This window comes from Amblyomma maculatum, chromosome 1 (assembly GCF_055883805.1).
Source record: "Amblyomma maculatum isolate TAMU_Amacu chromosome 1, ASM5588380v1, whole genome shotgun sequence".
NCBI lineage: Eukaryota > Metazoa > Arthropoda > Arachnida > Ixodida > Ixodidae > Amblyomma > Amblyomma maculatum.
In genome coordinates, this window is record NC_139344.1 from 290641155 (window position 1) to 290664127 (window position 22973).

Consider the following 22973-nt stretch of genomic DNA (forward strand, 5'->3'; position numbering starts at 1 on the left):
GAGCCATAAAAAAACAAAGAATACAAGCAAGTTCAAAGCTCCGCCCAGACATACGTCACTTCGACGAACTTCCGGTTGCCGCGCGCCCGCTCGCTGGTGGCGTACTCGCGCCAACCCGTCCTCGCTTGCACACGCCTGAGGAGTTCGCCAGTTCGCGCAGCGACGGTTAGTGTAACCGCGAACCCGTGGTTATCCTATGTTACACGGCGGACCAAACCATGGTTGCACCACTAACCGCGGTTACCGCAAACCGAGCTTGACGACCTCGGTTTGCGTCGTTAACTGAGGTTATGACGGCGTCTGTTGACGGAAGCTACTCGTCGGCGCCCGAGTGTGCGAAACGTACGAGCGGGTCTGCTTCACAAAGTTATTCATTTGCCCACTGTATCACGTTTAAAGATCGATGTATAGACTATGGTGCCGCCCGACGTCTTCGATTACGGCCGACAGCGCAGCGACTGCGCACTGAAGCCTTGTCGTGCCTACAGTATCGTTTGAACGGCTTGTTGCTGAGCAGAACGCCAAAAAATACGCGGCCTTAGCTATGAAAGTACACGAGTTTGCAACGCTTGCAGCACGGGATGCCGCGTGCAGGCTGAGGTACGTTACACAATTACCGCGGGGGTGGAACGTGCGAGCGCGGCGAACGCCGGCGCCGTGCGTGACCGTCCCTAGTCGTCGCTAGGCCTATTGTTTCGCTTCGAAGCCGCGGCGGTCGACGCTTTGGAACATGATCAACGCTGTCGTAAATCGTCTACTTATGAAACTGCCTTATAGTGATTCCTATCCTGCCATAGTAAAATAATTATAGGATTAACTCTACCGACGCATTAATTGCAGAGCTAGTACGAGCAAATCGGATCAGCCGAAATGCACCAGCGGCAGCTGGCTTGAGCAGAAACTAGCTTGTATCACGGCTATCGTTCTTACCAGCAATTTGCTGCTGGTCAGCGATCCTCACGAGGGCTTCATACTTGATATTCGGCTCAATATTCCAGACGCCAACAAATTTTAGCACGCTTTATTTCGGACATCGGTGCTAACGATCCGCCGTGTCGGTCGCGAACGGTATGCGGGAGGAGGGGCCACAGCGGCGGCCTTTACGGCGGTCAAGGAGGTGCTGCCATCGTGCGGTGCTTGACCGTGCTGTTGACGCCTCGTCGGACGACACTCCGATACTCCTGAAACCACGTTATATAAATAAGATATTTGTAAATGAAGCTTCGTTCTGCCGATCCCTGCGTCGCTTCGGTTGCACTTAATGGGCAATGGCCACCTAACCGATAAGGGCGGCGAGCTGTAACAGCCCGCACAGAGTTCGAGCAGCGCACGAGCAGACGACTTTCGCAGCTACCGGAAGTGTGTCCGTGACGTCATGGCTGCAGTGGCCGTAGCGAATGGCAGCTTCTGGCTTGCTTGCCAGTCAACATGCCCGTGACGTCACGGTCCTGGGAAATAGTTCCATGCGACACCGCCAAACGATATCCTCTGTGCCCGCGAAGTTCAAAAAACGCTGTTTTTAAAAATTAATAATAAATCACTGGCTTTGTTCTAAGGAGTTATACTTTGGTTTAATGCTCAAAATAATTCGTTCTACACATTGAACGCGTTTATCAGTGTCTTCTTGGGGGCCGTTTCCGTGGACCTTTCAGTTCAAATTCCCTGACGAGTGAAGAGGCTCAACAATGCAGCTGCTGATGATAATGAGCATAGACGAATCATTTTCAGCAAAAATCCTTTTATTGATCATATTCTGAAATTTACAAAAGTGAAAGGCTGCTATTAGTGTTAATGGCTAGTAAAAACGTCAAATGTTTACTGAAAATTAAAAGCACACTGATGCCAGCCTCAACAGAGCTCTTAGATACTACCAGTTGCGAAACTTCCTATAGTCCCCATGTATCAAAGAACGGTGAGTTTGATTGGTCATCCTAGGTGCATAATAGTGGCGGCGCTCGCGGCCATTAAAGGAAACTGCGTCTAAGTTGCAAACTTTCAGATTGTTGATAAATGTGCTATCACCTGGAAAATAAAATTAGTTGAAGACTTGCAGTAGCAAAAATTTGTAAATATAACAGCCATAGAGTTAATTAAGGGGAGACGAGTATCTTAGAACGGTTGAAACGGTAAAAAATCGATTTTGAGACAAACTCATTTTCGAAACGTTTATTCTTTCGAGCACCAGCACTCAAATTATTCACACAAAAAAAGACCAGTACAAAAAACTGGGACAAAGCAACACAAAACGACAGGACGGGCGCTCTCATCCAGTCGTTTTATGTTCCTTGTGTCTCCGTTTTTTTGCACTGGTCTTTTTATGTGTATGAACCAACTGGCCTAAAGAGGTATATTGATGAAATTATTAACGCTGAATTCAGCCAGGAAATGCGATAAAATCGACTTTCAAAATGTCACGGCAGCCACGAAATGCCCCCTGAAAAGAGGAATTTTGTTCGAAATTCCCGCGCGCCGCATGCGTTGTAGCCGGCCGATCGCCGCCATCTTGGGCTTGGTTGATGCGGAATCCGCCTTTTGCGGGAGTATGTGGTGCTATCATGCGGAAGCGGGCGAGAAACACATTGAACGGCAGTGTAGCAGACGACGCGAAAGCGCACCATATGAAAAGGCCACGCCAACGCAGGCAGAAAGCGAAAGCTTGCCCCCTTTTTTGGCCTCGGGGCAGAAAGTAGCGACAGTGGTTTGGGCATATGATGTTCACGCAGTATGGGGAAATGTACAGCGTTTTCATAATCCACTCACAATGCACGCATTTACTATCTTGGTATTGTAAGAGCGTGTAGCGCGGGCCGCGCTCGACGTGACAGAATGAGACACTCTCAGCGTGCAGGTTTTTGGCAGACATGAGAGCGTGGAGGCAGAGAGACAGAGAGAGGGATCTCAAAGGACAAAGCAGCCAGGGGTTTGTTGATGCTGCAGAGCTAGGTGGAATCGTCTCCTGTGACTTCGAGCGGCGCATATGCGCGGGGTGACTTGAGTTATCGAGCACAATGCGGTCGCCGTGGCGCCAGCATGGTGCAATGGGCGTCGCTTCCTCCTCGCGTCATCTACAAGCGTGCAGCTATAGGATTTCATCTACGAAGCTCGGCAGAGAGGCACTTTATACACACCCCCTGGAAAGGGCATTGTCCCGGCCGGAATGCACACCTGCAGGAAACGCGCAGCATTTTTCTGGAAACGGATGATTCAGCGCTGTAGCCGGTTTCTGCCCTCAGGAGTCAGAATGGATGTGGTCACAGTGGTGAAAAGGTTCTCAGTGCACAGCGAATGGTCATTTTGTTGTGAAAGGATCCAAAACCTTTCTGCCTCCGCCACGATTTCTGCGGAATCAGCGACTTGATGACACATGTGCATCTCCTACATATCGGATGCGCATCTCGGTCAGGATCCAACCCTGTTCTACGTCCAGAGCGATCCACTCTGCAAGTGAACGAGCATGAACCCTCCAGGAGACTCATTTGTGCCGGGCGGTTTCCTTGCCGTTGCAAACGGTTGGACGAAGACGACGATAGCTTCCTAACGAAGTGCATCTGATTGCGTACACCAAAGGAACAAAATCCGAATGCTTTGGTGTGCACGAAGGCGAGCCTTTAAGGTAAAAAAAAAAAAAAATACTGTGTGCCGTGCAAGAGTGTCAAGTGCATCATATGCTCCGAGCGGCAAAAACACAGATACTACAGGTATGTATGCATCTCAAGGAATTATGCATGATGAAAAGTACCTACTGGAGGTTGCACCCAGCCTGTAACGCACCAGTGATAGCTGCAATGAGGATTTCTTCGGTGCGTGATTACTTTAGTTGCGCCTGGGCCTGAAGGCGATGTATTTTGTCGTTTTTTTCTTTATGTGCGAAAGGGCTAGGTAGCTTAGATATCACAGGCGGCTTTGTGCGCTAGGCCGTAATATTTAGCTTGTTTTATCGTGACTGCCACCTGACTAACATGAAAAAAAAAAAAATATATATACAGCGTTTTAACGCACTGCCGTTCGCGAGCCTCATGACCAGCTCAACCAATCGGCTCGCGAACGGCGGTGCATCACAACAAACGCCTAATATTTTTATTTCTTTTTAGTCAGGTGGCAGTCGTGATAAAACATGCTAAATATTACGGTCTAGCGCACACAGCCACCTGTGATATCTGCGCTACCCAGCCCCTTCGCACATAAAGAAAACAAACGACAAAATACATCGCCATCAGACGCGCCGAACAAATGCTAATTGCAGCTATCACTAGTGGGTTACAGGCTTGGTGCAAACTCCGGTAGATACTTTTCATCATGCACATTTCCTTTAGATGCATACATACCTGTAATGAAGTGTTTTTCGCACAGTCGAGAGTATACACAGTCGGTTGCTAAGGTCGGCCATTCACATCTTGACGCTTGGCGGCCCTAATTCAAGCTTCACGTCGTTGTTGGTCGCGGTTCGCCGAAGGAAACCTGAAAAACCACGTCTTGCATCTCGGCACTCTTAGAGAGTGGCAACCGTACGCGGCAGGTGTGGTTGGCATCGCTTTGCCAAGCCTGTGACGGTCACCGTGCCGCCCGGTGCCGCCACCCCCCGCGCACTGGCGGCGCGGAGAAACGCCGTCGACGCCGTCCAATGTGTTTCCATCGGTCGCCGCTACGACTTTGCGCATGCGCAGAAAACTCACGCAAAAGGCAGATTTGCGCCATCTCAAAATGGCTTTGCTCAAGCGGACTGACTGCGTGCCCCAGTTTTCAAAAGGCCGTTTATGGTCTCCGATCACATCTCACGCAGCGCGCTTTCTAAACGCGCCGCCCCGAGTCTCCAAATTGGCTGGCATAATCAACGCGTCATTATTATTACTTTTTTTTCTGTATTGCGTTCCCTGCCGCTTCATGTGCGTCTGCGTTTGCACTCTTGTTTCTCGATGCACCGCTTTGTGCAGTTTTTCCTTGTGATCGAGAAAACAGTAGATTGTAACCGTGCCCACAAAGAGCCTTTGGAAGCCGTAAGAAACGGGCGTGGAACAAAAACCAGTAGACACCGGCCACAAGCGTGCCGTCAAGACCTGTGTTACAGCCGATGCCACACTTGTTAGATGTGCAGGAAACATCAACCCCGCTGCCCAATGATGACGCCGCGGGTTCAAATTACAGCGCGAATTGCATCCCAGATCACGGTACACTTCGAGCTGACACCGCCGTCGCGTACTACTTTACGACGAAGCCGGCGCACTGTGTCGAGTGTGGTAGGCACAACATTCGTTCCGTCAGGGAAGTCAGCGACCCAACAAGAGTTTCACCTTGACGTCAGCATGGAATGCGACGCCAGTACAGAGTTTGTGATTGTGGACATGGAAGTGTTCAGCGCGACCGTGGTGGCGCCCGCGCAAAAAAGCATGAATACCATACTTGCTGTGCGTCATCTTAAAATGAAAATGCACTGCAGAATACATCGTGCCATTTTCTCTGACTTGGGAAAATTTTTGGTTTCCCTGACATTTCCCTGTGCATGAAAGTTCCTTAACAATTCCCGGTTGCAAGACACCCTGGATCTATAGACCATTTTTTTTTTGTTATGCATGGATTTCCACAAGCCATGATAAAACAAAAACTATTTTGTGAAACTTTATATCTTATTGTTTCATGCTATTTTAAGTCACCCTGACAAATTTCATTACCCCAAGTCAAAAATTATTGAAGCTCACTATCCCCTCTTTCCCCCTTAAAGGGACACTAAAAAGAAAAACGAAGTGGGCTTGAATCGATAGAATGCCAGTTCCTGGTTACAAAAAAGCCACTCTTACTGAAAACAGAGCTGTTATAAGGTAGTAAAGAGGAAGAACAGGAATTCAGGTATTGCCGCCACAGCCGCAACTCGTAACTACAAATCACGTGACGCGCAAGGGATCCCGGAGGCTGACAAATGCGAATTACGTTGACCGCTTGAATGCGGTAGTCGGTTTTGTCTTGAATATGATAACATGCTTTTATCACATGTAAACAATGGCGAAAAGATGAAAAGACAATGTAAATGTTGCAAGGCAAATATAAAAATATACTGATTTCGTCCACTTGTCGGTAGATGCCGCTAGACTCTCAGCTAACACAACGCTACAGGCGTCCACTTCGGTTTCGGTTATGTTCCAGCTCAAGCATTTCAAGCCTGCTTGGATAGTTTGGTTTGGGGCGCCTGAAATACGAGCTTGGAGCAGCAGATGCGGCTACCCTAAGTGCGTATCGAATAAAATCATGACTCGGCACGCACCTGCAAAGTATTCTCCGCTTGCGTCATCCTACCCTACTACGTAGTAGGAGAAAACAGTTTGAATTCGACCAGCGGGAACGAAAAAAAGACCTCTACTTCTTATCGCAATATCTCAGCAATAATTCGATTTTTGCTGCCAGATATGCGGCGACAATGTCACCAAATGCCGTTTATTAGATTTTGATAGAATATTTGGGTGTCTTTAGTGTCCCTTTAACGTAGACGGAAATCATACATGGGTGCCTTCCTTTTTGCCTCCACTGAAAACCAGCCATCGCAGCTGGGACCTTGCATTCAGCAGTGCAACTAATGAGCAGGGATAGTCAAGCCACTCACCCAAAGCCCTGTCCGTAGTACTGTCCATAGGGGTACTGGACGCCCTGCATGAACTGGCCTTGGACTTGCGGGTAGCCCGCCTGCGGGTACCAGTAGCCCATCTGCTGGTACGGATAGGAGTACTGGGTAGCAAGATTCTGCAAATCAAGTCACAAGATGGTATCACCACAGGTAGCTACTACAAGAAAGCATGCTACTGAGAGAAGCTTAAGAAGAGACAACTGCTTCAATTAAGAGGTGTTTCAAGGTTTCAGAAGTGAACCTCAAAGCATAAAAGCATGGTTTTAGAATGTTTTATAAACTCCCAATTTTTGTCAATCTTCCCTCTTTCGCAAGTGGAAGTCATCAGAGACACCACTCGTGAAATTAAATATGGAGCATGGCAGTGTGATGAAAGATGTCTTACATTATTAGGGGAGATGCAGGTGAAAAAAAAACAGATTTCTTTTTGCTTTCAAAAAAAGAGATGCCCAACTTGCAGGCTTGTGTCTGAGAATAAGTCAGAAAATGAAATGCCGAATTGACGTGTTTCCTGCAAACATCATTTCGTCCACATACACTGCCAGCGTTATATATATTATGCAATGAGATGTCCGCATGCGCATCCATCAATGAACATGAATTCGATGGGTGCATTATGTGCGATAGTTGGGCCCCAAGTACATCGCAAGGCTTTTCCTACCATTGCCTGTGCATGCCTTTAAAGCCGCCACCGAAAACCTGAAAATCTTGATAGCAGATGAGGTCCATGCACTTTAGCAGTCATGTTCGATGAAACGTGTCAGAAAATAGGGGACCTATTGCGCTGGTACATTGACATTGTGCACTCGTTTGGGACACCCTTGCCAGCATGCTGCATTAATTTCATCAACACTGAGTGCAAAGGTTTAACAGTAAATATGCTGTTTAACAAATGAAATTTCCTCCATTCCTCATTTTGCAACGTTTTTTAGAGTTTGTGCATTAAATTTTGAGCATTTCATGTAGCCTGAAATTTGGCATGCTTGTTTTAACATGTCCTGAATGCAAACCAACCACTTTCAGAGCCTTCCAAAATTATTCAGTAGGATGAGTTGAGAAGTTTCTTCGTCTGGATTAAAATGTTTTACCAAAATAAAGAACGAGTGGTGCACTATTTTTCCTAGTTCTATTGCGTTCAACTGCTCTTAGGGAGTAATTTGAACTATTTTTAGCATTCCTTTGAGCTCACTCTTATGGCCCGAGTGCGCACAAATATGCACTGCTTTTACTAATATGTGACATATAGGAAGCCAACTAAATGAGCTATCCAACTAAAAGCAGATTTGAAAAGAGGAGCTTGAACTCTTTGTAGGTGAAATTTTAAATAGGATGTCGCAGATAATGAAGTTTTTTCTGAGTAGCATCTCCCCTTAAGGACTATAGACATCAAAATTGGGTGGCATTTTTCTGCTCGTTAACGGGATCGCCATGCGGTTTCCGCCTATGACCACTAGTTACATCTTAAGTTTTTCTTGCAGTTTCGGTTTCAGCAGCTGAGAGACAGCTGTGACGTCACATCAAGTCCAGGTCATGCACTTCACTTGTTGGCATTTCTGTTCGCTTTAGTGTTGTAGTGAATTCAGACGAGGCAGGAAATGCTCACACTCTCGTAATGCTTGCAACACCAATATCAGAAACTGGAATTACTCCTGCGAGCCTTCTGTTAGTAACAGCAAGCACCATTTCAGGAGCGCTACCATAACTAGCTGGCCTAGTTTATGCACGCTACCAGGCGGTGACAGCATGCTCGGGTATATCATCATCCTAGGTTATGCTCGTTGTCTAGTCTTCAATCTGCCATTTTTCGCTGTGTCTCATCACTGCTCCTTCGTTCCGTCTATGTTACTTGTTTTGTTCTATCGTCTACCGTGTTCTTGGTGTTGTAACATGATAGGGCGGTACGCAAGCTATACACGCTTTACAGCGCGAGAGCATGAATGCTGCCATATTTCATCATGTGACCCTCCCATCATCGACGGTTGTTGGCGCCCGGCTACAAGGTACTGCGTACCCACTACCACTGGGAGCAACGAGGTGGTAGAGAGTAATGAAACATCACGTGAATATGCATAGTATGTGCAGGTGACTAACGGCTGTATTCAAAAACGCGACGCTCCACCACCACTCAGTGGAGAAAACAGCCGCTCCTCCACTCCAGGGCAGATTCGAATTCACAAATGCCCCTTTGAGTTTCCTCCGACAAGGTCTTCTCAAGAATACCACCTCCACTCGATGCAGTGCGAAAGGCGTATGGAGAGGCCAAAATTTGGTACAAAAGCTGCGTGCTACAGTGTGTAGCATGCTCGAGTCTTCAAAACAACCTTTGCAAGCAACCTCGAAGTTTACAGTACTGTAAAAACTTGTTTTGCAGGCTGCATGAAAAAGGTGGATGAGAAAAATGGCTGACACCGCTTTTACGTCTGGCAGCAGTCATCGCCGGCGATGCAGAATTTACGTAGAATATGGTTTGGTTTGGCTTATGGAGTAACATTCCAAAGCGGCTCAGGATAAGAGAGACGCCATAGTGGAGGGCTCCGGAAATTTCGACCACCCGGGGTTCATTAATGTGCACTGACAACACACAGAACAGGCGCGCCTTGCTTTTCGCTTCAATCGAAAAGTGGCCGCCGAGGCCGGGATTCCATCCCGCACCCTTGGGCAGAGTAGAGCGCTGCAGCCACTGCCCCACCACGGTGGGTTTACGTAGAATATGACGTAGGCTTTGCGAAAGGGTGTGAATTCTTGGGTTATCTTTTCAGGTTTGATGTGAGATCGCATTACGCTCGCCCGTTGCCTTCGGAGGGCTAGAGTGTGCGGTGAAAACATGTGCTGCTTCGCAGCATGTTGTAGCACATACACAATTAGACTCTCCAGGAGCAAATGTAATCGAAAACGTGCTCGAAAAGCCATGCCCTTTGTCAATTACAAATATCCCTCCGTAGGATGAGCAAACCAATGCGCTCTCTCAACAGTGTCGCATGTCCGAAGACATACGTACCCTCACTCAGGCGACGGGCAAGCCATTAAAGGGGCATAGTGACGTTCATCAGGCTGCTAATTCCAGCCAACCTCTAGGTTTTTTGCGGCACCGTGCCGAAGTCAGCTAAAAACAAATTACAAAAATCCGCCTGTGTTAACGCCCTCTCCCATTTCGCTCGACTTGGGCGGAACCTAAGAGAAACGCAGCATTCCGCTGACATATCGGAAGCTATCCACCATGGTTGCCTGTCCAACTCAGCCTGTAACCACGCTTTTAGGCTACATGCATTACCATGCACTACAGGCATTACCATGGCGCCGACGCTGTGCTATGAGAACCGGCTTATCATCATCATCAGCAGCCTGATTATACCCACTGCAGGGCGAAGGCCTCTCCCATATTTCTCCACTTAACCCGATTCTGTGCTAGCTGCATCCACTTGACCCCTGCGAACTTCTTAATCTCATCCGCCCACCTAACTTTCTGCCGCCCCCTGCTACGCTTTCCTTCCCTTGGAATCCAGTTTGTTACCCTTAGCGACCATCGGTTATCCTCTCTTCGCCCTACATGTCCTGCCCATGTCCATTTCTTCTTCTTAATTTCTACTAGAATGTCGGTAACTTGAGTTATTTCTCTGACCCACTCTGCACGCTTTCTATCTCTTAATGCTACCCCTACCATTTTTCGTTCCATAGCCCTCTGGGTTGTCCTCAACTTAAGTAGAACTCTCTTGGTTAGCCTCCACGTTTCAGCCCCATAGGCGAGTACAGGCAAGATGCAACTGTTGTATACTTTCCTCTTGAGCGATACCGGTAAGCTGCTAGTCATAATCTGCGAGTGCTTGCCAAATGCACTCCATCCCAATCGTATTCTTCTTATTTCCTTTTCGTGGTCCGGATCTGCGGTTACTACCTGTCCTAAGTAGACATATTCGCCTACTACTTCCAGTATTTCGCTACCTAAGGTAAACTGCTGTTCCTTCCCGAGGCTGTTGAACATTACCTTAGTCTTCTGCATATTGATTTTCAAGCCTACCTTTCTACTTTTCCTGTCTAGGTCATCAATCATTATTTGCAGTTCATCCCCCGAGTTGCTTAGCAAGGCAATGTCATCAGCAAATCGCAGATTACTGAGGTATTCTCCATCTACCCTTATCCCTAACTGCTCCCATTCCAAGTCTCTGAATACTTCCTCTAAACAAGCTGTGAATAGCACTGAGGAGATTGTGTTTCCTTGCCTAACACCTTTCTTTATGGAAATTTTGTTACTTTCTTTATGCAGAACTATGGTTGCTGTGCAGCCACTATATATATCTTCCAGCACTTTCACGTACGGCTCGTCTACCCCGATTTCGCAATGCCTGCATCACCGCAGAGGTTTCAACTGAGTCAAATGCTTTTTCGTAATCAATGAATGCTATGTATAAGGGCTGGTTATATTCCGAGCATTTTTCTATCACCTGATTGATGGTATGGATATGATTGATAGTGGAGTACCGTTTCCGAAACCCTGCTTGATCCTTTGCTTGATTGCAGTCTAAGGTTGTCCTAATTCTATTAGCGATTATCTTAGTAAATACCTTATACGTAACAGACAGTAAGCTGATTGGTCTGTAATTTTTAAGGTCCTTAGAGTCCCCTTTCTTGTGAATGAGGATAATGTTTGCATTCTTCCATGGTTCCGGTACCGTCGATGACACCAGGCACTGCGTATACAGGGTGGCCAGTTTTTCTAGCATGATATCCCCCCCGTCCTTCAGCAAATCTGTAGTTATCTGATCCTCTCCAGCTGATTTCCCCCTTTTCATAGTTTGTAGTGCTTTCTTGACCTCGTCCTTCGTCACTGGTGGAACGTCTGACTGTTTTTCCCCACTGCCAATCTCATTACGGTCCTGACTGCTTTGGCTACTGCAGAGATCTGTATAGAACTCCTCGGCTACTTTGACTATCTTTTCCATATTAGTGATCACGTTGCCCGCCTTGTCCCTTGTCGCATACATCTGGTTGTTGCCTATGCCCAATTTCTTCTTTACCACTTTAAGGCTTCCCCCGTTCTTTACAGCATGCTCAATTTTCTCCATGTTATACTTCCTTATATCGGCCACCTTGCGCTTATTGATTAGCTTTGATATCTCGGCCAATTCGATCTGGTCTGTTGGATTGGAAGCTTTCATACTTTGGCGTTTCTTAATCAAATCTTTCGTCTCCTTAGACAGCTTGCCGGTATCCTCTCTAACTATCCTACCGCCTACTTCTACCGCGCACTCAGTAATGATATCTCTGAAATTATTGTTCCTTGCCTCTAGGGTAATGTCGCCATCCTCAGTTAGAGCTGAAAAGGACATGTAGCACAGGACGAGCGCTCGTCCTGTGCTACGTGTCCTTTTTTTTGTGTCGTGTTTTTTTAGCGCAATTTTGTCATGACTTCTGCAGCATTAGGTGAGACTAGATGTTCAGTTATGAAGTGCACCAGCAAGCGTTACATTTGCTGCTAGATTTTCCAAGTTTTTGCTAAGTTGGAAATGCATTGAACTTGTGCAAAAAGGAATTGGGTTGGAGATTTTGTATTTCAGAAAAAGAAAATTTCAGATATCAAAGGTGCTTGACTTTAGAAACGTGCTCTAAAACATAATTCAAATGCTTCAAAATGGCTTTACTATTGCTCCCAAAGCTGCTCCAAAATGCTAGAGCCTGCTTCCACCCCTGTGTTTTATTGGTGTCGTTTTTCTCAGTGTATTTCCATGAGTGAAACTTCGTGTTTAAGGATGTCAGTGGCAGGAAATTTGATTCAGGTTGGACTAACCTTAAGCTTGTGCAAGATGACCCTTATATTGCGCACATCATGTTGCAAGAGTTTTTCATTGAGCATCGTGGGCAATAAACACAGTGGTCTGCAGTCATGCTTCACCCAGATGCTAAGATGTGATTCAATCTTAACCGCTTACGCTTGTGATCTGAAACCTCAAAATGCACTCGTGGGACAGCTCATATTCACGTTTTCAGGAGCTCCCCTTGGGGAAGCAACACATGTCGACCTTCAGCCCACAGTCATAATTCCCACTGCACTTGTTTGTTTGCACTTGTTTGTGTCTCTATGTTTGCAAAATTAGGGCCAGGTGGCTGTGTAGAGGGCCTAGTGCGGTGACGTCACGGTGAGAGTACACAGGCCTTCTCCCTAGTCTAGGTTGTTCTGGCTCAGGGTGTCTAGCAAACCAATATTTTTAAAGTCCCTGACTTTTCCATGTTTTCCTTGATGTAGCTGCTGATGATAATGAGCATAGACGAATAATTCACATCAAAAAGTTATTTATTAACTCTTTCGTTACCGCGAAGAAATGGCCATTTTTCATAGGTCTCGTAAGATATTTTTCTGCCAGCACAAATAATACTGCAGCACATGCAGCATGCACAACTGCACATAATCATATGCTCTTTTCAAAAACATTAGCTACAAAGCAAAAAATTCATTAAAGAGACAGCACACTGGAATTTACGTCTCGATTTTTTTTCGCCGCAGTGAAAAGATTGATGTCTAAAATGTTCGATTCCATAACGGTTTTGTTAGAAACGCTGTAGAAAATTTTTACTGGGAATTTTTTGATCAATGCGTGCGCCCGTTTTTATGTAGTCTGATGCTGGAAACCATGAGCAGCGACCGCGATGACGACTGGTGGTCGACAAAAAAGACGTACCGAAAACAAATATAACTTTCACTCGCCAGACAGTAATCGGACATTTTTTGCCTAGAGTATAACATCATTTTCAGTTTCACACTTAATGCTGCTACGGCACAATAACGCACGCCCTCGTCGACGAAAGTTTTAGTGGGCACTGTCATTGCTTCATTCACGAAATTAAAAACACTGTGGCGCCATCTAGCGACAAAATCTGAAAGCGTACCTCTCGCGGTGTGAAAGCTGGGGTGGTTTTTATTTAAGGACGCGCTGGAGAGAACGAAAAATATAATAAATTATGGCAAGCACTCTTAGAAGAAAAAAGAACAATGTGCAGTTACGAAAATCAGCGATATTTTGCTGACATGCAGTCACGTGGGGGGCTACACTGAAAGTACTAGGGTTTCTCCGCTAGATAGCACCTCTGTTCTTTTTATGCAATTTCTAATGGCAAATTAAAATTCCAAAGCCCCTTTCTTTGATATTGTAGTGCTCGATCTGTACAATATGAGGCACAATCTTTTCATCTCCACCATAATCTCAAGACGTATTTTGGCCAGTGTTCTGTCCCTTTAAAGAACACACAAAAATAAAAAAATTGTCATTTTTTGTGGTGTTGATAAAAATAAGATATAAAAGGCACGATGTTACAGATGCATTATTAACAAAGAAAATTTAGAAGAAAATTTAGAATATACATTTTGAAGATCAATGACCCTGGAACACTGTCTAAGAAATAAACTATCTGTATTGCATCGTTCCTCAGCTACATAAAAAAAAAACTAAATGTGGAAACAGCCTCATTTCTCGAGCCATACGGTGAAGCAGTTCCTGGTTTTCGTGAGGCAGCAAACCAAAACTGCTGCTGTAAAGGCCGGCTATACATGTTGGACATGCGGCAGACCTTCAGGAATGTGTTTTTGTGGAATAAAACCACCCAGACTCACTAGTGAATGGCTGGGGCCATTTTTGGATTATCACAACTCAACACCACCAGATAACAAAGCCGACAATATGATTCGATATTTGACTTGCTGGAAGTTTTTTATCCCAGAAATTTGATGTTAATGCTGCATTACCACGAGTGGGAGTTTCTTTTCATTTTTTTTTATTTTCGTTTCAAGCGCGGCTATCACGGCCTCTTTCGCAACAACACATGCACATTAGTTCTCAAAACGGTCCATCAAAAATAAGGATGTCTGCAGAGCCGGAAAATTTAAAAGTGCAGTGCCTAGACTAACCACTGGGTGGCGCTAGGTGCATGAGAAAAAAATTCCGTGTCAAAATTTGGCGATTTAAAGCATCGATCACCGGTGATAGGTTTGAATAGGCGTGGTAACTAAAGAGTTAATCATATTAAAAAGGCTATCATCAGCATTAATGGCCGTTACGAGCGTCAAAAGTTTACTGAAAATTAAAAGCGCAATGATGCCAGACTGAGCACACTAGCAGCCCCACTACCCAAACCAATCCAATCCAATATGGCTACGTGCGCACGCTTGGAGTAGCAGGCCTGTGCCAAGCCGAGCGAGGAAAACGTGCTTCGCATACGCTCAGCTAAAAAGCTGTCTTCCAGCGTTCATCTGCGCATATGGGCCGAAAACCACCACAAGGATTCTGGTCATCACTCCGTGCAAGAGTCGAGTTTGGCCATTCGGTGGATTATTTCCTTTTTCACCATTAAGATGGAAGAGCTATACTCGGGGACTTTTTCTTGGCAATGGGTGCAAAGGTAGGGAGGCGGGGGGCGTCTTTAAATGTGTCACTCCACCATGTAGTTCGGCCGCGCGGCTTTCGGTCTGCATGGACGTTGCAGATCATTTTCTTCGTTTGCTTCGACAGCCAATGTCTCTTGAACTTGACTCGAATCTTGTCTGGTGAAAACGCTTCCAACCCTTGCGGAGTAGACGACCAGAACAACCGGAATTACCCGAACAGGCGACTGTCGCCATCTTGTTTGTAAAGTCTGGGAGTCTCGAAAACCCGCGACTCCCAGTGAGCGACTATAAAATCTTCAGGCCAAGAGGCTAGAATTTAAATGACTACGTGCCACGTCGCCTACTGCAGGCCATGTGCGAGTCTGCAAACCTACCCTATGTAAACGTCGTGGACGAAGATATTTCAAGGATCAACTCCGGGAACAGTATGTACACAATCAGCATGCTCAATCGTTAACGAGCGAGCATTTATGTGAACATCAAATCCATAGTTATAGACCAGAAGACCCTCGACATGGCGCCCTACATCTCGGCACTCGACGACGCTATTAAGGGCATCGTATACAATGCCTATGACATCGGAACTCCGGAAGAAGTCCGCCAGGGTTTTATCAAGCGCAACCCGAACATCGCCGCACTCAACGCAAGGAGAATCGGCAAGTCAAGATCTATCCTATCACCTTTGGAGAGGAAAGGCTCCCAAGACAAGTTTTCTACTGCGGATCAGTGTTCACTGTCTACCCATACCGTGAGTGGGAGGAGACATGTTACAACTGTAGGAAGACGGGGCACAGGACGGATGTGTGCTACAAGCCACAGCTAGAGTGTTGCTGCATATGCAGCGAAAACCACGCGGAGCCAACAGAAGGAGAACTATCGAGGTGCAAGCCCGAATGCATTGTATGCTGGGGGATGCACAGCACCGGCAGTCGGAATTGCAACTATAGGCTGCTCAAGACACGACCCCAAAACCCAAGAACGACCTAGGGGAACATGACTCTGCACACCAGCCACGATTGCAGGTCCGCGACAACCATAAAGGCTACCAGGGGTGAAGTAGGTCGAACTCCTTTCCACCACTGCCGGGGACAGGAGACGGAGTCGTCGGCTCAGGTCCTGACAAAGTCAAAAGAAGGAGTTCAAGCAAGAGTGGAGACACAAGCAAAAAGGTGAGCTGGCCAGTTAAGACCTCCCCTTGGGAAATGGCCCGAGAGAAGCAACTGGTAGAACAACTCACTAATAGAGACAGAGAGCTTGAAACCATAAAGAAGTTGGCAGCAGAAATGAGGAAACTTATTACTGATAACACAAAAATGCAGAGGGTACTCGACAAGTCACCTATTCAGAATTCACAAAGCACTAGTCAACTGTCTCCACGTAACACAAACGAAATGGTACATAACGAAAAATCAATGGAGACGGACACCTGAATTCCCGCGAAAAGACCTCTACCCAGAGAGGAAAACACAGAAGACAGCAAGCCCAAAAAGGCAGCAGAAACTTCAAATGAGGAAGCATCAACCCGGACTTACAGCAAGCTTAGTTTGGACTCTAATGTACTCATGAAGCAGGTAGGAGCTCAAGATGCCAGAATAGATGCAGTTTCAGCTAGAGTTGACAAACTTAACCAAACAGTTAGATAATCTTGTGGCGGGATTCGTCATAGTCAGAGAAAAAACAATGACTTGCTTCCAGCAAATTATAGAACGACTAACGAACATAGAAGGGAGGCTTCCCCCGGTTGCCGGCAACACCCTCCCTCAGCTGCCACCGCAGCAACAGTCCTAGGACATCATGGCCCATCACCACCAAATTAGGATCTGGCAGTGGAACTGCAGAGGTTTTTCACACTAAGAGAGGGAACCTGCAGGCACACATTCAAAAAATTCAAAACACACAAGATGTAATCACGCTACAAGAGGCAAGCGGCACTGTAAAAGTAACCGGCTACGCCACATATACCCCGTCAGAATTACAAGGGGGCCATAAACCTAGGTCGTTCACGGCTACGTTAGTGCAGAGAAATTTGACAGCAATACAACATGAACTCGAAAACACGAGTGAAGACTATGTAATGATTGAACTAATCCCAAACACAAAGGGAGATAATGGTCTCTTTATTCTGAATACGTACAACTTGCCCAAAAACCGAGGGACAGGGCTACGGAAAGCCATAAGACTAGCTGACAGGAAAGGGCTAATAATCACTGGGGACTTCAATGCCCCGCACCCGGCTTGGGGGTATAGGATGACCTCCCCCAAAGGAAACAAACTATGGATGAAAATTCAGCACTTAAGACTAACAATACTAAACAACCCACAAGACCCCACAAGGATAGGCAACCGCATCAGTGTAGACACGTCCCCAGACGACACCGGGCAGAGACCTAGAGGGCGAGAAATGGTCAAATATGTCAAAAATATTCTACTATTTCTCAAAATTGAATTTTGTACAGTCACCATTTTGCAGGAGAGATAGAATGGCTTCTGTGCAGCTATCACTTTAATTCTATTTTTTTTTTTTTTGCCAGAAGGATGAACTCGCTCTACAAAAACACTGCTTTTTAACCACTGTCAGTCTGCCAAAATAATCAAAATAAATAATTTGTCCCAATCACGAAAATAAGCTTTTTCTTTGGCAAGTCTGACAAGCCACTACTTCCTTCCAAATCACCCTAGAATGCTCATTTATTCTTTATTGCAGTCCTTTGTGAGTCTAGATCATTTAAAGATCGAAACCTTCTCAAGGTCTAATGTCTGCTACTACTCACACTACCTCCAAACAAACGACCAGTCTTACTTAATATTGTCACGCACGTCCCGCGGTTGTAGGAGAAGCTGAAGAGGAAGAGGAAGCTGGTTTGGTTCGCTCTGGGTGTGCTAACGACCAGGGCATCTAACACCCGTCGTGTAAATAAACCACGTAACAACTGTGGTGGAGTTTGCGGGTATCGATCCACACGGAACCTCTCCTACCCCGTCGAAGCAGAATAGCTGGGCTACCCCCTTTACTGACGGAGATGAGATGGCACAAGCAGATGTTTCGACGCAGCCAATGCCAACAGCTTAACTGACCACCACACAGCCCTATCGGGAACCCCAGCACTTCTATGGCAAGCCGGGGAAGACGTGGATGACTGGCTCCCCCACTACAATCAGGTGAGCAAATACAACTGCTGGGATGCGAAGACCAAGTTGGCGAACATAGTAGAACGGTGCTAACATGGTTTGATAATCATGAAGCATCCCTTATCACCTGGGATCGCTTCATGGAAGAAATGACAGCGGGATTTGGCAATGCCGATGCTGGAAAAAAGAGCGCCGAACAGACTCTGGCTCAGCAAGCGTAAGTACCGGGGGAGACCTTGCCACCTTACATAGAAGTCCTCAAGCTGTGTAGAATAGTTGATGCTCACATGACTGAGGAAGATAAAGTGGGCCACCTCCTCAAAGGAATAGCGGTAGAGGTATACAGTTTTCTCATCTGCAAGGATGATTTGAATACCTCCGCTGATGTTACCCGACACTGCCACACGTTTGAAGGTTTGAAGCGATGCCGTATCATCCCGAAGTTTGGTCGGCTGCTGAATGTCACAACTGTTGCCAGTGTGGATGTGCCTGAAGCGAAGAGCATGGCAGATACAATTCGACAGATTTTCCGCAAAGAGCTTCGGAGGCATCACGATGGCAGACCCGTCTATAGTGAAATCTCTTAGGGCAGATGATCGTCCACCTTCTGCCTGTTATTCTCCCTCTGATACATCTCCTTGGGACATCCGATGTTCTGCTGCTCATGGCCCGAACATCCAACCTGCCACCATCAACGCCTACAACAGCCAGCACGCTCGTCCTCCTCGTCGACATGCAGACCATGAAGCGTTCGACCCAAGCCACGATGAGCCTTACTCATCGCGTGAATGTGAGCTGTCGGTGTGCTATACCTGCGGAATGATGGGCCACATTTCGCAATTTTGCCGCAATCGCCGTCCATACCAGCAGTATCCTTGACATTGGGTGAACTCTACACCTAGCCGACGAGCATAGAACGACGCTGAAACGAAATGAATCACCGGCCCCTGACCGCAGCCCGACACCACCATCTCGGCGCTTACGACGCTCACCTTCTCCCCGATGATGGTCCCCACCTCCGGGAAACTAGTCAGTGCGATCGATGGAGGTGAGGTCGCAAATTATTCTAGCTTGCCTATGCCTCTACCCGTTTCAATGTTAAAGAACAGAATTGAAGTTTTTGTGGACGGTGTACGTGCTATGACGTTGGTGGACACAGATGCAACCATTTCTATTATAAGCCTCGCTTTTAAAAACTGCCTTGGTCGTAAAGTTATGTTTGGTTGGGATAGAGCGACGACACTGTGTGGTGTTGGTGGCGAACAGCTTAAGGGGAGACGCTCCTCGAAAACTTTTTTTTTTAATATTGATGTTAAGTGAATGAAAATTGCACCACTTATAAAGATTGATCTCCTCTTTCCAAATATGTTTTTATTTTTAAGATGGCTTGATGGCTTCATATTCTAAATGCCATGCATAAGTGAAAAACAGTGCATGCTTGTGCAGCTGATGGGCATAGCAGCAAACATGGTAGGGCAGTACCAACTAATTTTTCTTGCTTCCAACACTCCACTGAGTGTAAATAAGCAATATAATGACATTCGTTTAGCATGCAGAATTTTGAGACAATTTTCTATGTGGTGCTTGATTTCCAGTGGGTAGTTTCAGAGAATTTAAAAAATTTTCATACCAAAAAATATTGCCGATTGCATTTAAACCTAGATATTGACACTCTACGCACCCTAAAGAATATGTATGCCAAATTTGGTCTTGATTGGACTACAATAAGAACATGAAATTTTGTGCACAAAAGCCATGTTTGGCCCAAAATAAGAAGTTGAGAAAACTGCAATTGAAAGTTACAAAAGATGTTTATTGCTGTTGTTGCAGCCATATATAGATGAAAATTGCACACAATGCAGGCCAGGATACCTAGATCTAGTGCACAGCTTTAAAATTTACCGGCACCATATGTTGCTCCCTCAGAGGCCTTGTGAGCAGCATCCTCAAGACGTGCCTTCTTGGCTAGACAGCGACGCTGGGACCTTGCCTCTGCTGTCAGCTTCAGTGACATACTTGACATCCTTCGCTTGTCACTATTTTTTCTTAGTGCAACCAGTTCCCTTGAGGGAAGTACTCCCAGTTCCTCGAGAACTTGTTCGAAGCCCTTGTGGCCTTGATTGAACCACAGCACAGCGAGTGAAGTTGCCATCTCCACGACTGTGCGCGAGGCAAATCTTGTCTTCGGGCACAACAGCCAAATCTTACTGTTGAGTGATTCGGCTGCATTTTGGGTTTTTCCCTTCACACAGCGAGTGAGCAGCTGTTCATCTGTGAGCCTTTTGTATGTGGGCAGCATTGCCTTGGCCTGGCTGTTGGTCAGAATAGGGGTGTGTGCTGGGGCTGCCTGGCCCAACGCTTCTGCCCGCTTGAACTTGCACCAGGAGTCCTCTCCATCCGGGCAGAACTTGTGGCTCTTGGCTGCATCCGTTGAGCATGAATGGAAAAAAGATGCCCAAATGGCACAATACATCCCACGCACACTTCCTCTGTTAGCAGTGATGGCTACTTGGAAGTAGCCCTGTAGTTTCTGGATGACTACGTCTGCAAGCTTCTCCCCTCGTGGCATTTTGAGCTTTCGCAGCGCAGTCCCAAGGCGCTTGGCAACATGGTTTGTGCAGTCTTCTTTAGCGATGGGCAGACTTTCATACACCTTTGCCGCTGACACAGCTGCATAGGCCTTGCTGTCGCCGTCGCTGAGGAAGGTTGTAAATCTTAGTGGAGTACTGTAGGACTCCGTCCTCTTCCAAATCCTTTCTGCAGCAGTCGTTTCCATAGCATGTGCTGAGCAATGTGCATTTTTTTCACACACTGGCATGTGAAAAGCTTGCCATATTTCTTCTTCTTGTTCACTTTCAAATGCCTTCCGTGTACTGCAGCTCTGGCAGTAGTTGGACAATACCTGAAAGTCAAGGCAAAGCCCTGTTTCCAGAGAAATGGCTGTGCCTATGCCATTGTGGCTCTTGTGGCCTCTTTTCTGCCAAGTTCCATCAAACATGACAGCTACATTGGCAGACCCCGCTTCTTGTGCTGTTATTTTCCGGGCCAACTCCAAGTTGTCAGCCACCACTTTCGTCGCAGCCAGGTGCACTTTCTTTGTAATGGCATTGAATCCCTTATGGTGCATTGGTTTTGGTAGACCAAGAACGGCACAAAATCGGGAAAGCTGATTGTGTCCAACACCAATAGCGCGCGCCGCAACCACAGCCTTCATGTTCACGGCAAAACTTTCTCCCGGGCTTCCTGACGATTGCGCTCGATCGCTAGCGCCGTCCACCGGAGCTGCACGCCGCGACGAGTACGTTGACGATACAACGGACTTAGGACACGCTAAATTGCTGCAACGCAGCTCCAGAAATGACGCAAGTCCTTTCCGCTTCTCGACCAACTCGTGGACGGCAAGTTCGCACCGCCCGCACTCCGGACATGCTGCTCCGCTCACCAGTGCGTTCGCGGCGCCGATCTCGCTGATAAAGGCACTCGCCGACTCGTCAATGCTGCCATCTCCATTCTCAAAGATCCTTATCTTCTTCTCCGATGCGCTGACGAAATCATCTACGCTGTCAAGGAAACTTGAGTGTACAGCCGGCTCCGAACCGTCGCCTTCGCCGACGTTAGGCCTAGCTGACGCGGACGCCTCGGCTGCACGCCGTTTCACTTTGCGGCGGCGTCCCTTGAACAAGTGCTTTGAGCGATGCTTTCGGCGTCGAAAATCGCGTTTTTCCTCGGCGTCCATGAGAAGCACGAAGATGCGTGAAAGCACTGGTGAAAGCTTCAAAACACGTCGAGAAAATGCTTATGAAAAAACGTGAGCTGCGCGTCGCATGAAGAGCAGACGAGCTATGGCCGCTTCACGCCCCAACAGCCAATGGCGTGGACGAAATCGCACCACGTGATTTAAAAGGCCAGTGAGAACGCACGGTTTTGGCGGCGAAATGTTTTTTTATTATTACTTCCTGAGGGCTTTCGAAGCGGCAAAGCCGGCTTTAGGGAGAAAAAGCATAGGCCTACCACCATGCAAGATTCCAACGGCGTGCGACGCCGTGATTTGACGCATCACGCGCTTGAAAATGGGTCATATCTGCCTCTTTTCTAGCCACCTCGAGTGCTTTAACAGAGTTTTTAAATAGTTTTCCGATTGTTTTCGGCTCTGATTTTTTTATATGTGAAAGAGGAAGGATCAATATAGCTCGAACAGTCAAAAACACAAAAGTGATTTTTTTACTAAAAATCGCCGTTTTTCGACCCGCGTCTCCCCTTAACCCACTTGGAGTCTATTCCGTGAACCTTATGATCGGTGGCCGCACATCCCTAACCGAATTTGCAGTACTTGGTCGATCAACGCATGACTTCACACTTGGTCTCGATTTTCTGGAACAATGCGGGGCCACCCTGACTTTCGCAATGGGGACATTTCTGTGAATACTTGCTTTGAATCTGCTTTGTGTGAAAATTCGTCGACCAATCCTAGCACGCTTTCAGTTTCGGACGACATAGTCATTCCTGCAATGTCAGCAGAGCTTATACAAGTTGTTTGTATAAACGCTGTAGTTTAACCACTCACTCTCAACTGCGCGAAGAAAAATGTTCCGATTCCCCGTTGCATCATTTCAGTCAGGAATTGCCATTCTTCTTTGTGGACGACTAATTGCTGTAATGAACCTGTTGTATTACGACGTGGCCTAAAGCTTGCCAACTTTGACGAAGACGCTGTTGAATCAGTGGCAGTGCTCAAGCACAGACAATTCCCCGCCTACCGCATGCTCAGAAGTAGATAAAACAAAATTTCTTACCATGATTAACAACTCCCTGCCAACAAGTGACCGTTACAGTTTAGTGGAAGTTCTGTCGAAACATGCTGCG

The 22973-nt window shown here is 46.7% G+C and overlaps 2 protein-coding genes across 3 annotated transcripts in view; both read right to left on the minus strand.

Moving 5' to 3' along the window:
* Rox8 (TIA1 cytotoxic granule associated RNA binding protein Rox8) overlaps positions 1-22973 on the minus strand; it is a 240413-nt gene that overhangs the window by 28124 nt on the left and 189316 nt on the right. For both annotated transcript variants that reach the window (XM_084591576.1, XM_084591575.1), the window contains exon 12: positions 6590-6726. In XM_084591576.1, the coding sequence (XP_084447702.1) occupies positions 6590-6726 (137 nt within the window). The remainder of the gene's footprint in view (positions 1-6589; positions 6727-22973) is intronic.
* Positions 17484-21849, minus strand: LOC146206789 (uncharacterized). The gene has a single exon (XM_084591574.1). The coding sequence runs from the start codon at positions 21844-21846 to the stop codon at positions 20002-20004; it is 1845 nt and encodes a 614-aa protein (XP_084447700.1). The 5' UTR covers positions 21847-21849; the 3' UTR covers positions 17484-20001.

What these genes read in the sequence shown, in the direction of transcription:
- LOC146206789 (XM_084591574.1), bottom strand. Translation starts at nt 21,846, where the DNA reads ATGGACGCCGAGGAAAAACGCGATTTTCGACGCCGAAAGCATCGCTCA.